Genomic DNA, 20,751 nt, shown 5'->3' with positions numbered 1-20,751 from the left:
TTCCTGTCAATGTACACACTGCTATATTTAAAACGGGTAACCCAACAAGGACCTACTGTATGCCACAGGGAACTCTGTTCAATATTATGTATATGTAGCAATGTAAATGGGAAAAGAACTTGAAAAAGATTAGACACACGTGTATGTAAAACCCAATCACTTTGCTGCACACCTGAAATTAACACAGCATTGTTAATCAACTATACTCCAATAGAAAATAAAAATTCAAAAGAAATTGTTCTTGTCAATAAATAAACATTTAAAGCATTGTTCTTAGTGTTCTTTCTAAAGTAAGGAGCTACAAGGCAGAGATACTTAAGTAGAAGAAATTTAAAACTCATGAACACTAGAAAACTTTCCTACATGAATCCTGGTCCACTGAAGTCTCATTTTTATTCTACTGTGCATCCCTCAGCACCATAATAAAAACATAATAGTATAACTCACAATGTTTCGCACCTGTTCATTGCTTTGTAATTGTCTTTTTGTGGCATGTGTTCTTAACTTGGGGATTTCCCCAAGGGCTCAGCAGGTAAAGAATCCACCTGCCATGCAGGAGACTCAGGTTCGATCCCTGGGTCAGAAAGATCCCCTGGAGGAGGAAATGGCAACCCATTCCTGTCTGGGAAATGCCATGGGCAGAGGAGCCTGGCAGGCTACAGTCCATGGGCCGCAGACTCAGACACAACTGAGCACGCATGCACATCCTTAACTTGCTTCTATCTTGATCCTTTCATTCCCTGTACCCTCCTCTGGCTTCATCCAGTGTATGTATGCACATGCGCACACACATACACACATGGACATAAATGCCTGCCTATACCCACAGGCACACTCCCACACAACAATGCATTATTTGATCCTTAAGTGTAAGAAATACAACTCGAAATTTGAGCTCTGTTCTAGCACAGAGAGTAAATAGTATATACTTAAGAAGTAAGAAACTAGAAGTAAATATTCTAAAATAGCTATTTTTGGTCTTCACTTACTGGAATAAAATGAAAATGATGAAATGATGAATAAAATGAAATAGATGAAAAGAGAGGTTATGGTCAACAAAAAGATTATCATCTGTTCATTTACCCACCAGAAAACAGAAATGCTAGAAAAATATGAATATGGACGTATATGTGGCCATTCATTCTCTCCATTTGTCTTCTTCTCTATATTATCAGTAATTATTACTCAGTGACTCCTTATTTTTTCCAAACATGCTGCAACCTGAAGGCAAATTACACTGCTCATTAAAACAATTAGAGGGGCAATTGCGTGGCATAGTATCGCCACTGGGTGGCGCCTGTGTGTAACAGCCGACATGTATAATTTCATTTTGTTTCAGTTTCATTGAATGCTGGAAGAATAACTTTTTTTTTTTAAAGAATAACTTTAAAACACACCTCTTTAAAAGCATATATTCCATCCATGTTATACATGAACCTTATAAACTAAAGTTACCTCAATAAAAAATAAATTTTAAAAAATTTAGATAAATTTTTTATTTTTTATTTTTATTTTTTTTTGATGTATAACATAATCACATTTATTAAACAATGTATGCCAATATAAAGGGCAAAGTTCAACAATGCAAAAGTACAAATATTTTTGCATCAACCTAATATTACAATTACAAATAATAACCTATTTCTCTTTCATATTACTGAGCCTACCCTGTGTTATAACCAGAATAATAATACAGAACAGGCATTTGACAGAACTAGTTTTCTTCCTGTAAAGAAACTACAAATGAGTTTCTGCTGGAACCTTCTCAACAGAGATTTCAATAAGGTATAAACAAAGTTTCTTAACTAGAAGGGGCTATATAACAAAGTACATTTCACATGCGAAGTTTCATATCGTTCTTCAGATATTCCAGCATAGAAAGACAGAAGATATTTCCTTCAGCAACCCAGGGGATAAACAAGATCATTTCAAAATCCTTCCTAGCTCTAAGGTGTAAGGTGTCGTCACTCAGTCGTGTCCGACTCTTTGTGACCCTATGTACTGTAGCCTACCAGGCTCCTCCATCCATGGGATTTTCCAGGCAAGAGTACTGGAGTGGGGTGTAGATAAATTTTTTAAAATTTAGGTGTTCTAAACACTACTTCTTTGTCTGATGTCATGTCTTAGTGATTTATTGATCATATAATTAAATATATCCAATAATATTTTATATAAGAAACACTTCCTTGGTTTCTGTTGATGTAATAGCTCTTCACTCTAAATAAAGCACCTTAAGATGTGCTACTTGCATTTTAGGAGAAGGTGGGAAATGTCAGAAAAACTGTTATTATTAGCTCAAACCACTCATTAAAAAATATTTTATTTATATAAACACACATATACATATGCACACACATATCTATAGATATATACATCTACAAAGGTATTACATAGAATGCTGAAAGTTACTATTAAGTGTGTGTGTATATACATACATATATATAATGACTTCCCTGGTGGCTCAGAGGGTAAGGAATCCTCCTGCAATGCAGGAGACCTGGGTTCAATCCCTGGTTGGGAAGATCCCCTGGAAAATGGCATAGCAACCCACTCCAGTACTCTTGACTGGAGAATCCCTATGGACAGAGGAGCCTGGTGGGCCACAATCCATGGGACTGCAGAGTCGGGCATGACTGAGCGACTAAGCACAGCACATATATATATATATTCCACCCTTACCCATTTTCTCCTTTAATTGTGTGGACTTACATACATATACACACAAACATCCAAATATCATATATGGTTATATACATATATGTATTCATGTATGATATGTATGTATGTGTATATGTACATATTGTTGAATTAATTTAAATGAATGAAGGGAGGAAATAAAACTGATATCAGACTTCGCAACATCCAATACCAGAAAATAATTAAGCAATGTCTATATTGTTTTGAGGTGGAAAGAAAAGGTGATCCAAATACAGTATACTCATTCAAAATACAGTTTCAGAGGCAATATGCAGGCATTTTCAACATAAAAGAAGTCAGAAAATAGAGCACCCTTGTGACCTTCCTGAAAACAACTTTACAAGAAATTTAGCCAATTAAGAGATAAATAAAAATAAATAACTCAGGAATAGAAAAACCATTGTAAAAAGACAGGAGGTGAACCTTAAATCCATTTAGATATTAGACTAAGATTAATCAACTATCGGAACTATAATTACAGGAAAAAAAAGTAAATGATGTAAATCTGGATAAAATAACTTGGGGGAATTCCCCGAGAGTCTAGCAGTTAGGACTTGGTGCTTTCACTGCTGGGGCCTGGGTTCAACATCAGATCAGGGAACTAAAGATCCTACAAGCTGAGGGGCACAGCCAAGAGAAAAAACTAAACTAAACTTGGGGAACATAAAAAGAAAAAAAGATAGGAAGACATGAGGAAATATTAAACCCTTCACCTTTTATAGTAGTGCGTCAACTGTTATTTTATGTAATTGAAACGTGATTTAAAAAGTGACTGTAACCTTTCCTGATCTTCATCATATTGCCTTTTCTTAGAGTGATTTTAGAATAATTTTTCTGATGATATGTCCAATTTCAATAATTCTCTTATTTATACTTTAGTTTCTCTTTCCTCTGTTGGAATCAAGTATAATTAAATACTTTTTATTTAAATTAATTAAAATTTTATAACAAAATTTATGACATCCACATTATATGTCCTTCTATTTACTGAGACAAAAAATATAAAGCTGTTTTAAATGATGTTCATCTAAGACTAACAATGGTTATTTCTGGGTAAGAAATTAATTATAGGGACTTCCCTGGTGGTCCAGTGGCTAAGACTCTGTGTTCCCAATGCAGGGGGCCCAGGTTTGATCCCTGGTTGAGGAACTAGATCCTACATGCTACAACTAAGAGTTCACATGCTGCAATCAAGACCCAGTGCAGCCAAATAAATAAATAAATATTTTTTAAAAGAAATTTATGAAAAATTTTAAATCCTCATCTTTGCAGTTTTACAAGTTGTTTGAATACTTTTTGTTTAGTCATGATAATTTTTACAAAATCAAGTAATTTTTCCTTAAAAAAGTATTCCATGGTGTTATTAAGAATTAATCCTATTAATAGGTTATGGGAATATATACATTGTTATTCTATTTTTATATTTATCTGTGCTTTTAAAATTCTTTACCCTACTATATTTTTTAAAAGTTTTAAGACTGTAATTTCTCAACTGAGTAAATATTTAGTAGCATTCCATACAATTAGATGTAAGATCTTGACCCAATAATTACTAAATAAAGTATTTTTAAATTTCAAAATGGTTGGGCTTACATAATTTTAAAACTGTTTATTTTCCAGTTTTATTACATAACAAATGGGCTTCCCTGGTAGCTCAGCTGGTAAAGAATCTGCCTGCAATGCAAGAGACCCTGGGTTGATTCCTGGGTCAGGAAGATCTGCTGGAGAAGGGATAGGCTACCCATTCCAGTATTCTTGGTCTTCCCTGGTGGCTCAGCTGATAAAGAATTGCTCGCAATGTGGGAGACCTGGGTTAGATCCCTGAGTTGGGAAGATCCCCTGGAGAAGGGAATGGCTACCCACTCCAGCGTCCTGGCTGGAGAAGTCCATAGACTGTATAGTCCATGGAGTCCCAAAGAATCGAACATGACTGAAAGACTTTCACTTTCAAGAAAATATAACATCAGATTTCTAGTTTTTGAAACTTACAAAGTTTTCTTGGTGGCCTATTTATGATAAAGTCTGATCAATATTCTTTGAAAACTAAATCAGGGTAACTGTAGGGACTGAAGTTCTGTATATGCTTGTAAAATGTCTTATTACATAACAGACATTATATTAAATAATATTATATATAGAACAGTATAACAGCTTCTTCATACCTTTATTTATTTTTTGCCTTTTTAAGTTATCAAATACTTAAAAAGTTTTGTTACTTCACACCATACACAAAAATGAACTCAAAGGATCAGACATTTAAATAGACGTATATATTAGTTAAAACTCGAAAATATATGAGCCTATCTTTATTATCTTTAATTAGGCAATAGTTTCTTGGATATAACATCAAAAGCAAAAGCAACAAAAGAAAAAAATAGACAAACTGGACTTCATCAAAACTAAAAATTTTGTGCTTTGAAGGACATCATCAAGAAAATGAAAGGAGGGACATCCCTGGCAAGCCAGAGGTTAGAACTTTCTGTGCTTCTACTGCAGGGGGCGTGGGTTTGATCCCTGGTCTGGGAACTAAATTCCTACATGCAACAGTGAGGACAGGAGACTAACTTTTTAAAAAAGAAGAGAAAATGAAAAGATAACCAGCACAATAGAAGAAAATATTTCTAAAATATACTTGACAAGGGATTGTCAAATATATCTGGATTATATAAAATATATAGACAATATTAAAGCTTTAATAACCCGATGCTGCTGCTGCTGCTGCTGCTGCTGCTGCTGCTAAGTCACTTCAGTTGTGCCCAACTCTGTGCGACCCCATAGATGGCGGCCCACCAGGCTCCCCCGTCCCTGGGATTCTCCAGGCAAGAACACTGGAGTGGGTTGCCATTTCCTTCTCCAATGTATGAAAGTGAAAAGTGAAAGTGAAGTCGCTCAGTCGTGTCCGACTAGTAACGACCCCATGGACTGCAGCCTACCAGGCTCCTCTGTCCATGGGATTTTCCAGGCAAGAGTACTGGAGTGGGGTGCCATTGCCTTCTCCGTAATAGCCCGATAATAAAGACAAATAACCCAATTTAAAAATGGTCAAAGGATACAAGTAGACATTTCTCCAAAGAAGATATGCAAGTCTCCAATACCTGAAAAGATGCTCGGTGTCATTTTAGTCATCAGAGCCATTTAGTATTTCAAAAGCACTGTGAGCTACCACTTTACCCCCACAGGGTGGCTATAGTTAAAAAACAAAACGATGAAACAAAGCAAACAAAAAAAACAAAACAGAGAATAACAGGTGTTACCAAGGATGTGGAGTTCACTATGGGAATGTAAAACAGGGCAGGCAGCCACTGTGGAAAGCACTCTGGCAGTTCCTTAAAAGGTTAAACATAGAGTTGGTATATGAACCAGCAATTCCGCTCGTAGGTATATACCTAAGGGAACTGAGACATACGCTCACAGGAAAACATATTCACAAATGTTTATAGCAGCATTATTTACAATAATAAAAAAAGTGAAAACAGCCCAACTGATGAATGGATAAAGTGCGCTCTGTCCATACGAAGGAATATTTTGTTTTGTTTTTAGTTGCTAAGTCATGTCTAACTCTTTTGCAACTCTATGGATTGTAGTCCACCAGGCTCCTCTGTCTGTGGAATTTCCCAGGCAAGAAGACTGCATTGGTTTGCCATTTCCCTCTCCAGGGGATTTTCCCAACCGAGGGATCGAACCCACGTCTCCTGCATAGGCAGGCAGATTTTTTTACCCCTGAGCCACCAGAGAAGTCCATAGATTCTCATTAGTTATCTATTTATACATAATATCAATAGTGTATATATGCCAATCCCAACCTCTCTATTAATTCCACCATCCCCCCTTGGTCCAGAACAGAGTCTTTATTGGAGTTTGCTCAGGAAAGATAAGGCAGGGCAGGGTAAACAGTTTAGGACTGGCAATTTGAATAACCCCAGTAGACTTTGGGGCACAGGAGCTGTCCCCAGTTATCTGGCATCTGGTCCTGGGTTGATTTGAGGCAGGGGAAATATTGGTTTGGTGAGTGAGGTTTAAACCAGTAGGTGGTTCAGAGTATGTGCTTTGGATCACAGAGAATATATAAACAATTTTGGCCATTAGTTTGGCCTGTGACTAATGGACACCAAATACTCAAATACAGAATCTAAGAAATCAGAACATAATAGAGACAGGATGGCCAAGTTCTTGTCTACATGATAATCATTTCAAGGATTCCAGAAATCCTTCATACAGAATCTTGAAATTGTATTTAGTGCACAGTCATCACTGTCCATGAAGCAAGGGTGAAGGAGTGGAGGAGAAAGTTACTTTGACTCTGGTACTCAGAAAAACAAGGGGAATTAGAGGGAAGTCATGAAAAAATATAAAAGCAGGCTGCAGAAATAGGACCCTGGTACCATTAAACCGCTTCTTTTGCTTATTCCACTACAATAAAATCATAATTTATCAAGTGTAATTTTGTGTTGACTTTGAAGCAAACGTCCTGAATACTAATTTCTCCAGCTCCACTCACTGTGAGACCTTGTACAAGTTACTTAGCCTTTCTGAACCTCAGTATCTTCATCTATAAAATTAGGAATAAGAATTGCTGAAGTTTCCAGGAGTTACTGATTTAATTTAATTTAATCACTTATTAGATGGCAACCCACTCCAGTGTTCTTGCCTGGAGAATCCCAGAGATGGGGGAGCCTAGTGGGCTGCCGTTTACGGGGTCGCACAGAGTCGGACACGACTGAAGCAACTTAGCAGGAGCCCCAGCAATCACTTAATGGCAAATAGATGGGGAAACAATGGAAACAGTGACAGACTTTATTCTCTTGGGTTCCAAAATCTCTGCAGATGGTGACTGCAGCCATGAAATTAAAAGACACTTGCTCCTTGGAGGGAAAGCTATGATAAACCTAGACAGCAACCTAAAAAGCAGAGACATTACTTTGCCAACAAAGGTCTGTCTAGTCAAAGCTATGGTTTTTCCAGTAGTCATGTATGGATGTGAGAGTTGGACCATAAAGAAAGCTGAGGGCCAAAGAATTGATGCTTTTGAACTGTGGTGTTGGAGAAGACTCATGAGAGTCCTCTGGAATGCAGGGAGATCAAACCATTGAATCCAAAAGAAAATCAGTCCTGAATATTCATTGGAAGGACTGATGCTGAAGCTGAAACTCCAATATTTTGGCCATATGATGCAAAGAATTGACTCATTGGAAAAGACACTGATGCTGGGAAAGATTGAGGGCAGGAGGGGAAGGGGACAACAGAGGATGAGGTGGTTGGATGGCATCACCGGCTCAATGAACATGAGTTTAAGCAAGCTCTGGGTGTTGGTGATAGACAGAGCAGCCTGGTGGGCTGCAGTCCATGGGGTTGCAAAGAGTTGGACGTGACTGAGCAACTGAACTGAAGTGAAATATTTTAAAGTATACATCTGAGAATTGATAAAATAAGCTATGGCTTGCCTGCCCGTGAAGTTGCTTCAGTTGTGTCTGACTCTGTGCAACCCTATGGACTGCAGCCTGCCGGGCTCCTCTCTCCATGGGACTCTCCAGACAAGAATACTGGAGTGGATTGCCATGCTCTCCTCCAGGGGACCTTCCTGACCCAGGGATCGAACCTGCATCTCCTACATCACCTGCATTGGCAGGTGGTTCTTTACCACTAGTACCACCTCGGAAGCCCCAAATTAGCTATTATGCTTCCATTTATTTAATTCTAAGTTACTGTATGTATGACATCCACCAAAAGATGATCGAGACCTGCAAAATAATTTGATTCAAATAATGAATAATGTAACTGCTTACTTGTATAAATTCTGTTTTGTTCAATCTTGGTTTCATTGAATCAGCAATATCTGCTGGTAGACAGCACGTTTCTAATTATTGAACAGAAGTTATTTGATAGTTAGTTTGGTTGTAACACATTCACATTTTATATTCATATTATAGTACTCCAAAAGAACATAAAATTATTGATGCCAATCAACATTTATAATTGAATGATATATAGTTGGGTGACATTCCAATTACTACAAGATTATAATTTTTCCTGGCTTCTATTTAGCCAAGGAACTCAAACATTTAAGAGCATGCCTACATTTTTAATGATCGTGTCAAGATAAAGCAGAAATAAACAGGCATATCAACAGTATAAAAGACTACAAAAATATCTGTGTTGGTTTATGCTAGAAGGTCCTAAAACGTAAATACTTTTTAAAGACTTTATTTTGTATTTAATGTTTTTTTAATTAAATAAATAATATATGAATATGTTCTTTTGGTAAGAGATTCAAATAATACAAGTAGGAAATATAAGCAGGAAAACCTGAAAATGGGCCATTTTCCCTCCCCCCGCCGACCCCAGCACTCTCCCTCCCCTCTGCTCTACTAGAAACCACTGTCAGTGGTTTGTTGTCACCCTTTCAGCAACTTTTCTATGTATTTTCATATATGTGTGTGTGTACTTGGTCGCTCAGTTGTGTCTGACTCTGCAACCCTATGGACTGCAGTACGCCAGGGTTCCCTGTCCTTCATCATCTCCTGGAGCCTGCTCAAATTCATGTCCATTGAGTCGGTGATGCCATCCAACCATCTCATCCTCTATCAACCCCTTCTTCTCCTGCCTTCAATCTATCCCAGCATCAGGGTCTTTTCTAACTAGTCAGCTCTTAGCATCAGGTGGCCACAGTATTGGAACTTCAGCTTCAGCATCAGTCCTTTTAATTCAGGACTGATTTCCCTTAGGATTGACTGGTTTGATCTCCTTGCTGTCCAAGGGACTCTCAAGAGTCTTCTCTAACACCACAATTTAAAAGCATCAATTATTCAGTATTCAGCCTTTTTTACGGTCCAGCTCTCACATCCATACATGCTGCTGCTGCTGCTGCTAAGTCACTTCAGTTGTGTCTGACTCTGTGCAACCCCATAGACGGCAGCCCACCAGGGATCCTCCAGGCAAGAACACTGGAGTGAGTTGCCATTTCCTTCTCCAGTGCATGAAAGCGAAAAGTTAAAGTGAAGTCGCTCAGTCCTGTCTGACTCTTAGCGACCCCATGGACTGCAGCCTACCAGGCTCCTCCATCCATGGGATTTTTCAGGCAAGAGCACTGGAGTGGGGTGCCATCTCCTTCTCCCATCCATACATGACTACTGGAAAAACCATAGCTTTGTACAGAACTTGGTCAGTAAACATATATATTATATATACACACACACACACACACATATGAAAATACATGGGGTTTCCCTGATGGCTCAGACAGTAAAGAATCTGCTTTGGTTCAATCCCTGGGTCGGGAAGATCCCCTGAAGAAGGGAATGGCTACCCACTCCAGTATTCTTGCCTGGAGAATCCCATGAACAGAGGAGCCCAGTGGGCTACAGTCCATGGGGTTGCAAAAAGTCAGACAGGACTTAGCGACTAAACAGCAGCAGCAACAAAATGTATATATACACATATATCTTTTGATTCTCTATGCATAAATATTATCATATTGATCTGCAACTTGCAAGTTGTTTTTTTTTTTTTTGCTTCACCACTCATCTTGCAGATCTTTTCAAATAGTATGTAGAACTCAGGCGGCAGATTTGGGATGGAAATATGATTGAGAGTCAATGAAGTCATTGGTTTAAATAAGAAAACCCGAGGAGTGAGTGCAATTCCTACACAGTAAAGACTTTACTCCTCCTGCCAGACATTCAAGTAGACGAAAAAAATTGCTTAGAATAATTTTGAATGTGAAATCTATTCTATTTTACATATAAACACACAGTATATTTTTTGCTGTTGAATTTTCCAAGAATGTAACTACTATCAAAATTTGAGAATTGTCTTTTGCTTCATTTGGAACTTTGCCAAGAGTTGGTCAGCATTTTAGAAAATTATATAATGGAAAATAATATTATAAATTGTACCTGAGCGCCAATATAATATACCCGTGTTAGTCTACATTTGTAGTTTTTCTGTGCATGGGGATTCTACATGTATATACAAATCCATTCATTTTGCTCTTATTTCAAAATGTCAAATACAAAGAATATAACTGATTGTACATAATTTTACTTTTCTTATATCTAAACATTCATTATGAAAATGAAGAAGTAAAAATGTTAGTCACTTAGTTGTGTCCGATTCTTTGTGACCCCGTGGACTGTAGCCCGCCCAGCTCCTCTGTTCATGGGATTCTCTAGGCAAGAATATAGGAGTGGGTTACTATTTCCTTCTCCAGGGGATCTTCCCAACCTAGGGATTGAACCCAGGTCTCCTGCATTGCACGTGGATTTTTTTTATCATCTGAGCCACTGGGAACAAATGTCTGACTATTCCATATGTCTTTCAGTGAAGTTGTAGCCAAGCAATTATATATTGAAATATGGCACATTTAATTTTCTTATATCTTTCCTTGTATTTCTCCATATCACAGCTATGATATTGTATCTTTCTTTTAAAATTCTGTGAAAGTAAGTAATATTTTCTAGGAATTTGATAGGATACAAGCGCTTACAGTGAACAATGCTGGATTCGTGATCTCTGAATATTTAGCTTTGGAACCAGAGACCAGGCTTGCCCACTCAGGGCTCTTGTGTGGCAGAAGTTTTATTACAGTGAAAAGGGGCAGAGAAAGCTTCTGACATAGACATCAGAAGTGGGGAGGAGAGTGCCCCACTCAATAGTCTTTACTACTGGAATGCAAAAGTAGGAAGTCAGGAAACACCTGGAGTAACAGGCAAATTTGGCCTTGGAATGCGGAATGAAGCAGGGCAAAGACGAATAGAGTTTTGCCAAGAAAATGCACTGGTCATAGCAAACACCCTCTTCCAACAACACAAGAGAAGACTCTACACATGGACATCACCAGATGGTCAACACTGAAATCAGATTTATTATATTCTTTCCAGCCAAAGATGGAGAAGCTCTATACAGTCAACAAAAACAAGACCAGGAGCTGACTGTGGCTCAGATCATGAACTCCTTATTACCAAATTCAGACTCAAATTGAAGAAAGTAGGGAAAACCGCTAGACCATTCAGGTATGACCTAAGTCAAATCCCTTATACAGTGGAAGTGAGAAGTAGATTTAAGGGCCTAGATCTGATAGATAGAGTGCCTGATAAACTATGGAATGAGGTTCGTGACATTGTACAGGAGACAGGGATCAAGACCATCCCCAAGACAAAGAAATGTGAAAAAGCAAAATGGCTGTCTGGGGAGGCCTTACAAATAGCTGTGAAAAGAAGAGAGGCGAAAAACAAAGGAGAAAAGGAAAGATATAAGCATCTGAATGCAGAGTTCCAAAGAATAGCAAGAAGAGATAAGAAAGCCTTCTTCAGTGATCAATGCAAAGAAATAGAGGAAAACAACAGAATGGGAAAGACTAGAGATCTCTTCAAGAAAATTAGAGATACCAAGGGAACATTTCATGCAAAGATGGGCTCGATAAAGGACAGAAATGGTAGGGACCTAACAGAAGCAGAAGATATTAAAAATAGGTGGCAAGAATACATGGAAGAACTGTACAAAAAAGATCTTCACGACCCAGATAATCATGATGATGTGATCACTAATCTAGAGCCAGACATCTTGGAATGTGAAGTCAAGTGGGCCTTAGAAAGCATCACTACAAACAAAGCTAGTGGAGGTGATGGAATTCCAATTGAGCTGTTTCAAATCCTGAAAGATGATGCTGTGAAAGTGCTGCACTCAATATGCCAGCACATTTGGAAAACTCAGCAGTGGCCACAGGACTGGAAAAGGTCCGTTTCCATTCCAGTTCCAAAGAAAAGCAATGCCAAAGAATGCTCAAACTACCGCACAATGGCACTCATCTCACATGCTAGTAAAGTAATGCTCAAAATTCTCCAAGCCAGCCTTCAGTAATACATGAACCGTGAACTCCCTGATGTTCAAGCTGGTTTTAGAAAAGGCAGAGGAACCAGAGATCAAATTGCCAACATCTGCTGGATTATGGAAAAAGCAAGAGAGTTCCAGAAAAACATCTATTTCTGCTTTATTGACTATGCCAAAGCCTTTGACTGTGTGGATCACAATAAACTGTGGAAAATTTTGAAAGAGATGGGAATACCAGACCACCTAAACTGCCTCTTGAGAAATCTGTATGCAGGTCAGGAAGCAACAGTTAGAACTGGACATGAACAACAGACTGGTTCCAAATAGGAAAAGGAGTACGTCAAGGCTGTATATTGTCACCCTACTTATTTAACTTATATGCAGAGTACATCATGAGAAACACTGGGCTGGAAGAAACACAAGCTGGACTCAAGATTGCCGGGAGAAATATCAATAACCTCAGATATGCAGATGACACCACCCTTATGGCAGAAAGTGAAGAGGAGCTAAAAAGCCTCTTGATGAAAGTGAAAGAGGAGAGTGAAAAAGTTTGCTTCAAGCTCAACATTCAGAAATCGTAGATCATGGCATCCGGTCCCATCACTTCATGGGAAATAGATGGGGAAACAGTGGAAACAGTGTCAGACTTTATTTTTTTGGGCTCCAAAATCACTGCAGATGGTGACTGCAGCCATGAAATTAAAAGATGCTTACTCCTTGGAAGAAAAGTTATGACCAACCTAGATAGTATTTTCAAAAGCAGAGACATTACTTTGCCGACTAAGGTCCGTCTAGTCAAGGCTATGGTTTTTCCTGTGGTCATGTATGGATGTGAGAGTTGGACTGTGAAGAAGGCTGAGTGCCGAAGAATTGATGCTTTTGAACTGTGGTGTTGGAGAAGACTCTTGAGAGTCCCTTGGACTGCAAGGAGATCCAACCAGTCCATTCTGAAGGAGATCAGCCCTGGGATTTCTTTGGAAGGAATGATGCTAAAGCTGAAGCTCCAGTATTTTGGCCACCTCATGCGAAGAGTTGACTCATTGGAAAAGACTCTGATGCTGGGAGGGATTGGGGGCAGGAGGAGAAGGGGATGACAGAGGATGAGATGGCTGGATGGTGTCACGGACTCGATGGACGTGAGTCTGAGTGAACTCCGGGAGATGGTGATGGACAGGGAGGCCTGGCGTGCTGCAATTCATGGGGTCGCAAAGAGTCGGACACCACTGAGCGACTGAACTGAACTGAACTGAAGGGAATTATATCCTTTTTTAATTAGTCATTACAATAAATCAAAAGAATGTCTCAAGGTTGGAAAAATTTTACCAGACCCACACCCACAATTTACATTTTAGGATAACAGGATTAGAATTTAACAATAGAAAGAGCCTACCAAACCCACTCCCATAATATACATTCTGAGATATCAGGATTAGTCAGAAGGTTTTCAGGAAGGAGAAACTGTCCTCAAGCAGGATACATTGTTGTTATATAATAGGACAGAGTTTAAATTGAGTTTGTTGTGCAATCATCAGTTCCAGGTTTAAAGAAAAAAAAAATGTTTTATGTGACTAAGACTAAGGAATGCAGAGAGGAAAAAAAAGATGTTTGTCCTTTCCTCCTCCTTGAGAATTCGAGACCCCTCTCTCCCCACAGGGACCCTAGACTTCTTATCAACCTGCCTAGGAACTGACTCTCTCAATAGGAAGTAAGTAGGTAAAGTCGCTCAGTCATGTCCAACTCTTTGTGACCCCATGGACTGTAGCCTACCAGGCTCCTCTGTCCATGGGATTTTCCAGGCAAGAATACTGGAGTGGGTTGCCATTTCCTTCTCCAGGGGATCTTCTCGACCCAGGGATCGAACCCCTGTCTCCAGCATTGCAGACACTTTACCGTCTAAGCCACCAGGGAAGCCCCTCAATAGTAAGGGTTATTACAAAATAATTTTAATAAAATGGGCTACTAGACTAAAAGAATTAAAATTCACGGACTGCATCTCTGCTGTTCTACATTCTCCATCTGAGAAGAGCAAAGGAGCTTGAGAACATCTGTAAGAACTTTGATAACGTCTGCCTCAATACTGGCTCTTCATCTTAATGCAGCATTCTCCCCCTCCAAAAAAAGAGATAGAAAGAGAGAGAAATATAAACGCTGTAGTAAGAGGCAGGCTTACCAAGCTGCAAATCTGGATTTTGAAAAAATTCATAAAGGACGTTCTGAATCTGCAAATCAAAGAGACCATATATTACTTTTCAATTACCATATATTTAGTATTTCAGAATAAAAGCCATCTGTAGTTTTTCAGTTTAAGTCCTGAGTAATTCTTCTGACCCAGGCACAGAAATAGTAAAAGTTAATATTTAGTTTATAGCATATTTCAAAGTATATAAAATACTTTTGCATGTATTTCCTCAGTGATTTTCAACCCTTTTGTGTGAGAATTAGGATGCTGATAGGATTCCATTTGCCAGCTCCAAGGAAATTTCTAACAATCCTTGGACACTGGGCATGATGAAGCTAAAGCACCTTTGGCAACAAGCTTGGCAATCCAAAGAATTCTCTGTAATTCCTCATTTGTCAATGACAAAATAAAATTTCAGAGCTCCTCTTGATCTATTTTATTTTAAAATAATACTATTGTTCAGATCAGTTTTAGGTTCACAACAAAATTAACCAGAAGATACAGGGTTTCCGTATACTCCCTGCCCCCACCCCACCACATACATGGCTTAACTCCACTATCAACATCCCCCATCACAGTGGTACATTTGTTACAACCAATGAACCTACACTGTAACCTCAAAACCCAAAGTCCATAGTTTATGTATAACTATGGGTTTTGAAAATTATATGATGACATGTATCCATCATTATGTAATACAGAATTGTTTCACCACCTTAAACTCTTCTATGCTCTGTCTATTCATCTCTGTCCACACCCCACTTTTCCTATCTTCATAATTTTACTTTTTCTGGAATGTTATAGAATTAGACTCATACGGTATATAGCCTTTTCAGATTGGCTTCTTTCACTTAGTAATATGCATGTAAGGTTCTCCCACATCTTTTCATGGCTTGATAGTTCATTTCTTTTTAGCACAGAATAATATTCCACTACCTGGATGTACCACATTTATTTATTATTCACCTACTGAGGGATGGCTTCCCAAGTGGTGTTAGTGGTAAGGAATCCAGCTGCAATGCAGGAAACATAAGAGATGCAGATTCAATCCCTGGGTCAGGAAGATCCCCTGGAGGAGGGCATGGCAACTTGCTCCAGTATCCTTGCCTGGAGAATCCCATGCACGGAGGAGTCTGGCAGGCTACAGTCCATGGGGTCAGAAAGAGTTGTACATGACTGAGGCGACTTATGCACTGAAGGACATCTTGGTTGCTTCCAAGTTTTGCTAATTGAACTGAACTGAACTGAATTATGCAGTAAACATCCATGTGTCAGCTTTTGTGTGGACATGAATTTCCAGCTTCTTTGGGTAAATACAAAGGCTCCTCTACCAGGGCTCAATCATATGGTAAGAGTATATTTAGTTTCATAAGAGACTGCCAAGCTGTGTTCCAAAGTGGCCGTAACCATTTTGTATTTCTACCAATAATGAATGAGAGTTTCTGCTGCTGCACATCTTTGCCAGCATTTGGTGTTGTCAGTGTTCTGGATTCGATAGGTGTGTAGTGGTATCTCATGGCTGTTTTCAATTGCATTTCCTCAATGACATGTGTGGAACATCTTTTCATATGCTTTTTTGCCATCTGTATATCTTTGGTGAAGTGTCTGTTCAGGTCTTTTGCCCCTTTTAAAATCTGTTATTTGTTTTCTTATTGTTGATTTCAAGAGCTCTTTGTATATTTTGAATAATTGTCCTTTATCAGCCATGTCTTTTGTAAATATTTTCTTCCAGTCTGAGGCTTGTCCTCCTTGGTGTATTTTTAGCAATTCACTTTGAACTGGAAATATACTTGGTATTGTATATGCTGCTGCTGCTGCTGCTAAGTCACTTCAGTCGTGTCTGACTCTGTGCGACCCCACAGATGGCAGCCCACCAGGCTCCCCAGTCCCTGGGATTCTTCAGGCAAGAACACTGGAGTGGGTTGCCATTTCCTTCTCCAGTACATGAAAGTGAAAGTGAAAGTGAAGTCGCTTAGACGTGTCCAACTCTTAGTGACCCCATGGACTACAGCCTACCAGGCTCCTCCGTCCATGGGATTTTCCAGGCAAGAGTACTGGAGTGGGGTGGGTATTGTATATAACCAACAATTATTCTCACATCTACATATACCTGTGTGTATATGTGTGCTCAGTCATGTCTGGCTCTGTGAACCCATGGACTCTAGCCACCAGGCTCCTCTGTCCATAGAATTTCCCAGGCAGAATACTGGAGTGGGTAGCCATTTCCTACTCCAGGGGATCTTCCTGACCCAAGGATCACACCCAAGTCTCCTACGACTTCTGCACTGGCAGGCAGATTCTTTACCACTGGTGCCACCTGGGAAGCACCTACATATACCTAAGAGGACATATTTATCTCTTAGAGCACAGTTATTTTCTGGAGCTAATGACATGGTCTTTTAGGGAATTCCCTGGCGGTCCAGCAGTTAGGACTCCACACTTTCACTGCTGAGGGCCCAGGTTCGATCCCTCGTCAAGGAGTTAAAATCCCACAAGCTGCATGGTGCCGCCCATACCCCCACTCCACACTACAAAAAGGACATGGTCGTTTAGCCCGCAGAAGTAATTAGTCACACACATACGAAAAACAAACAGAAGCTATGTCTGTCTATAATGAAGTTTGTGAAATTCAGCCAGAATTAATATTTTGGAAATCTACCTAGAATTTTCTTTTTAATATTCAAGAGAAAATTGAAGAAACTTACTTTCGTGGGCTAGATTTACCTCAGCAAGATCGGAAATTTAGAGGGAAGCTTCTAGCACTCTAGAAGCACTCTAGGTTGCTCAGGATCTAGCAATCGCTCTTACCACCCCTTCCACCTTACCCTTCACAGGTACCCTCCTCCTTACCACTACCATGGGAATCATTCCTTTGGGGTCTAGAATCCACTCATTGAACTGCTCCTGCAGAGCCTGTTTCCGTGCGTTGGCCACCTTGGCTTTGATGTCGTTTATGTATTCTTTTTGTTCTCGTTTCTGTTTAATATTCTCCTTTATCTTGGATACTCTGAAGGATGTAGAAATAGAAGACATGTTGTGTTAAGATTACTGGATTTGATTCAGATTGCTCAAATGGCAGAATTCAGAGTTCAGAGCCTCATTTAAATTTTCGACCTCTCTTTTTCCATGGATCTTCATTTAAGCCTGCAGTGATTCCCTCCTTCCCCTAGCACATATTCAATTTGGCATTTCTCATAAGCTGCCTGCTACTATTACTTGACTTTTTATAGAGGTCGGCCTTATTTTACTCAACGAAATACTATACTTAAGAAGTACTAAGAATAGCTCTAGAAGCTGCCATATATAAAAGCAAGATTGAGCACACTAAGGCCTTAAGGTGGTGGGCCTCTATTTTCCCTGGACATAGAAATCATCTTGGAAAGACTTTGATTCCAAGTCTAGGTAGGGAGACTGCATTTATAACAAGCATCTCAGGTAGTTCTGATCCCTCGGATCTAACTTTTGATTTCTATCCAGGAATATTTATCACCAATTTCTTTTATCTGGCCAGAGTCAAATACTTTTGACAGCCCTTAAGCAGAATAGTTACATTCTACTCAGACAGAGTTGTATCACTCAGGTTGAAAATGGGGGAAGAACTGTGGTTTTAGTCAGCCCTATATTTATCATCCACATTAGGACTTCAAAACCACCAGATGGGTTTTGACTGAAACACCAAAATGGCCCAGAATAATAAAAGTAGCTTCTGATTTCAAACATAATTGTCAAATAATGTTTGAGTCAGGTCTTCTCATGGTTCAGCTGGTAAAGAATCTGCCTGCAATGAGGGAGACCTGAGTTCGATCCCTGGGTTGGGAAGATCCCCTGGAGGAGGGAAAGGCTATCCACTTCAGTATTCTGGTCTGGAGAATTCCAAGAACTGTACAGTCCATGGGGTTGCAAAGAGTCAGACACAGCTGAGCAACTTTCACTTTCTTTCATTTTTCAAAGAAAAGACTAAGGCAATCTAACAGATTTTGAAATGCAAAAGACTTCTCAGGAGGAACTGGTAAATTGGAGAACTTTAATAATCCAAGAGGAATTAATACAGAGACTTCTCGGTAAAGAGTCTGCCTGCAATTCAGGAGATCCAGGTTCAATCCCTGGGTTGGGAAGATCATTTGGAGAAGGGAATGGCAACCCACTCAAGGATTCTTGCCTGGAGAATCCCATGAACAGAGGGGTCTGGCAGGCTACAGTCCATGGGGTCCCAAAGAATCAGACATGACTAAGCAACCAACGCTACTAATAATCCAAGGGGGGCTTCCCAGGTGGCTCAGTGGTAGAGTCTGCCTGCCAATGCAGGAGATGCAGGTTCAATCCTTGGGTTGGGGAGATCCCCTGGAAAAGGAAATGGCAACCTAATCCAGTATTCTTGCCTGAGAAATTCAAGGACAGAGGAGCGTGGTGGGGGTCACAAGAATTTGACACAATTTAGCGACTAAACAACAACAAAAAATAATCCAAGAGAAACAATATAAACCTAAATCATTACTTTATGCCCATATAAGGACTTCAAACTTCTGTAAGATTTCAAAAATAAAATTTCAAGTTTGAAAATAAAAACAGGCAGTTTTTTTTTTTTTTTTAAGTCTGTATTGAATTTGCTTCTGTTTTGTTTTGGTTTTTTGGCCTCTATCTAGCATGCGGGATCTTGGACTTTAGCTCCCCAACCAGAGAACAGGACAGCCAGGGAATACCCGCAGGCAAGTTGTTTAATAGTGCAGAAAGCCTGGTGTCTGAACCGCTGGAAGATAATTAGCATTTTAAAGGAAGTGCTAAATCCCTCTGATGTGACTACTAACCAGCCAAACCTCATCCCATGTCTCCAAACCCTCAGTCTCTTCTCAGCTGGCTCTCCTTCTCTTCCACTATCTTTCTCCCTCTGCTGCTTTATCTGTCTACCTCTCCCTTTCCCACTCTCTCCCTCTCTTTATACAGCATGCATGTGTGTTCAGGAGCTCAGCGCTGTCCGACTCTTTGAGACCCCATGGAGCCTGCCAGGCTCCTCTGTCCATGGGATTTTCCAGGCATGAATACTGTAGTGGGTTGCCATTTTCGGCTCCAGGATGTCTTCGCAGCCCAAGGATTGAACCCTGGTCTCCTGTTGTTGTTCAGCTGCTCAGCTGTATCAGACTCTTTTGCTGCCGCATGGACTGCAGCACGCCAGGCTTCCCTGTCTGTCACCATCTCCTGGAGTTTGCTCAAACTCATCTCCATCAAGTCAGTGATGCCATCCAACCACCCCATCCTCTGTCGTCCCCTTCTCTTCCTGCCTTCAATCTTTCCCAGCATCAGGGTCTTTTCCAAAGAGTTGACTCTTCTCATCAGGTGGCCAAAGTACTGGAACTTCAGCTTTGGCATCAGTCCTTCCAGTGAATATACAAGATTGATTTCCTTTAAAATTAACTAGTTTGATCTCCTTGCAGTCCAAGGTATGCTCAAGAGTCTTCTCTAACACCGCAGTTCAAAAATATCAATTATTTGGCGCTCAGCTTTCTTTATGGTCCAGCTCTCACATCCATACATGACTCCTGGAAAAACCATAACTTTGACTGTATGGACCTTTGTCAGCACAGTAATGTCTCTGCTTTTTAATATGCTGTCTAGGTTTGTTGTAGCTTTTCTTCCAAGGAGCAAGTGTCTTTTAATTTCATGGCTGCAGTCACCGTCTGCAGAGATTTTGGAGCCCAAGAAAATGAAGTCTGTCACTGTTTCCATTGTATCCCCATCTATTTGCCAGGAAGTGATGGGACCAGATGCCGTGATCTTAGTTTTTTGAATATTGAGTTTTAAGACAGTTTTTTCACTCTCCTTTCTCACTTTAATCAAGAGGCTCTAGTTCTTCACTTTCTGCCATAAGGGTGGTGTCATCTGCATATCTGTTAAGTCGCTCAGTCGTGTCCAACTCTTTGCAACCCCATGGACTGTAGCCCACCAGGCTCCTCTGTCCATGGGATTCTCCAGGCAAGAATACTGGAGTGGGTTGCCAGTTGAGGTTATTGATATTTCTCCCGGCAGTTTTGATTCTGATTTGAATTAAGGTCTCC

The 20,751-nt window shown here is 39.8% G+C and overlaps 1 protein-coding gene across 1 annotated transcript in view; it reads right to left on the bottom strand.

Moving 5' to 3' along the window:
• Positions 1-20,751, bottom strand: part of EFCAB5 (EF-hand calcium binding domain 5) — an 88,519-nt gene that overhangs the window by 44,771 nt on the left and 22,997 nt on the right. Inside the window, exons 4-6 of the mRNA XM_069602987.1 lie at positions 17,552-17,708; positions 14,693-14,741; positions 8,481-8,551 (exon numbers count right to left, since the gene is read on the bottom strand). Coding sequence (XP_069459088.1) covers positions 8,481-8,551; positions 14,693-14,741; positions 17,552-17,708 — 277 coding nt within the window. The remainder of the gene's footprint in view (positions 1-8,480; positions 8,552-14,692; positions 14,742-17,551; positions 17,709-20,751) is intronic.

The sequence above is a fragment of the Ovis canadensis genome, chromosome 11 (assembly GCF_042477335.2).
Source record: "Ovis canadensis isolate MfBH-ARS-UI-01 breed Bighorn chromosome 11, ARS-UI_OviCan_v2, whole genome shotgun sequence".
In the NCBI taxonomy this organism is placed as follows: Eukaryota; Metazoa; Chordata; class Mammalia; order Artiodactyla; family Bovidae; genus Ovis; species Ovis canadensis.
This window is presented reverse-complemented; position numbering and strand designations above follow the sequence as displayed.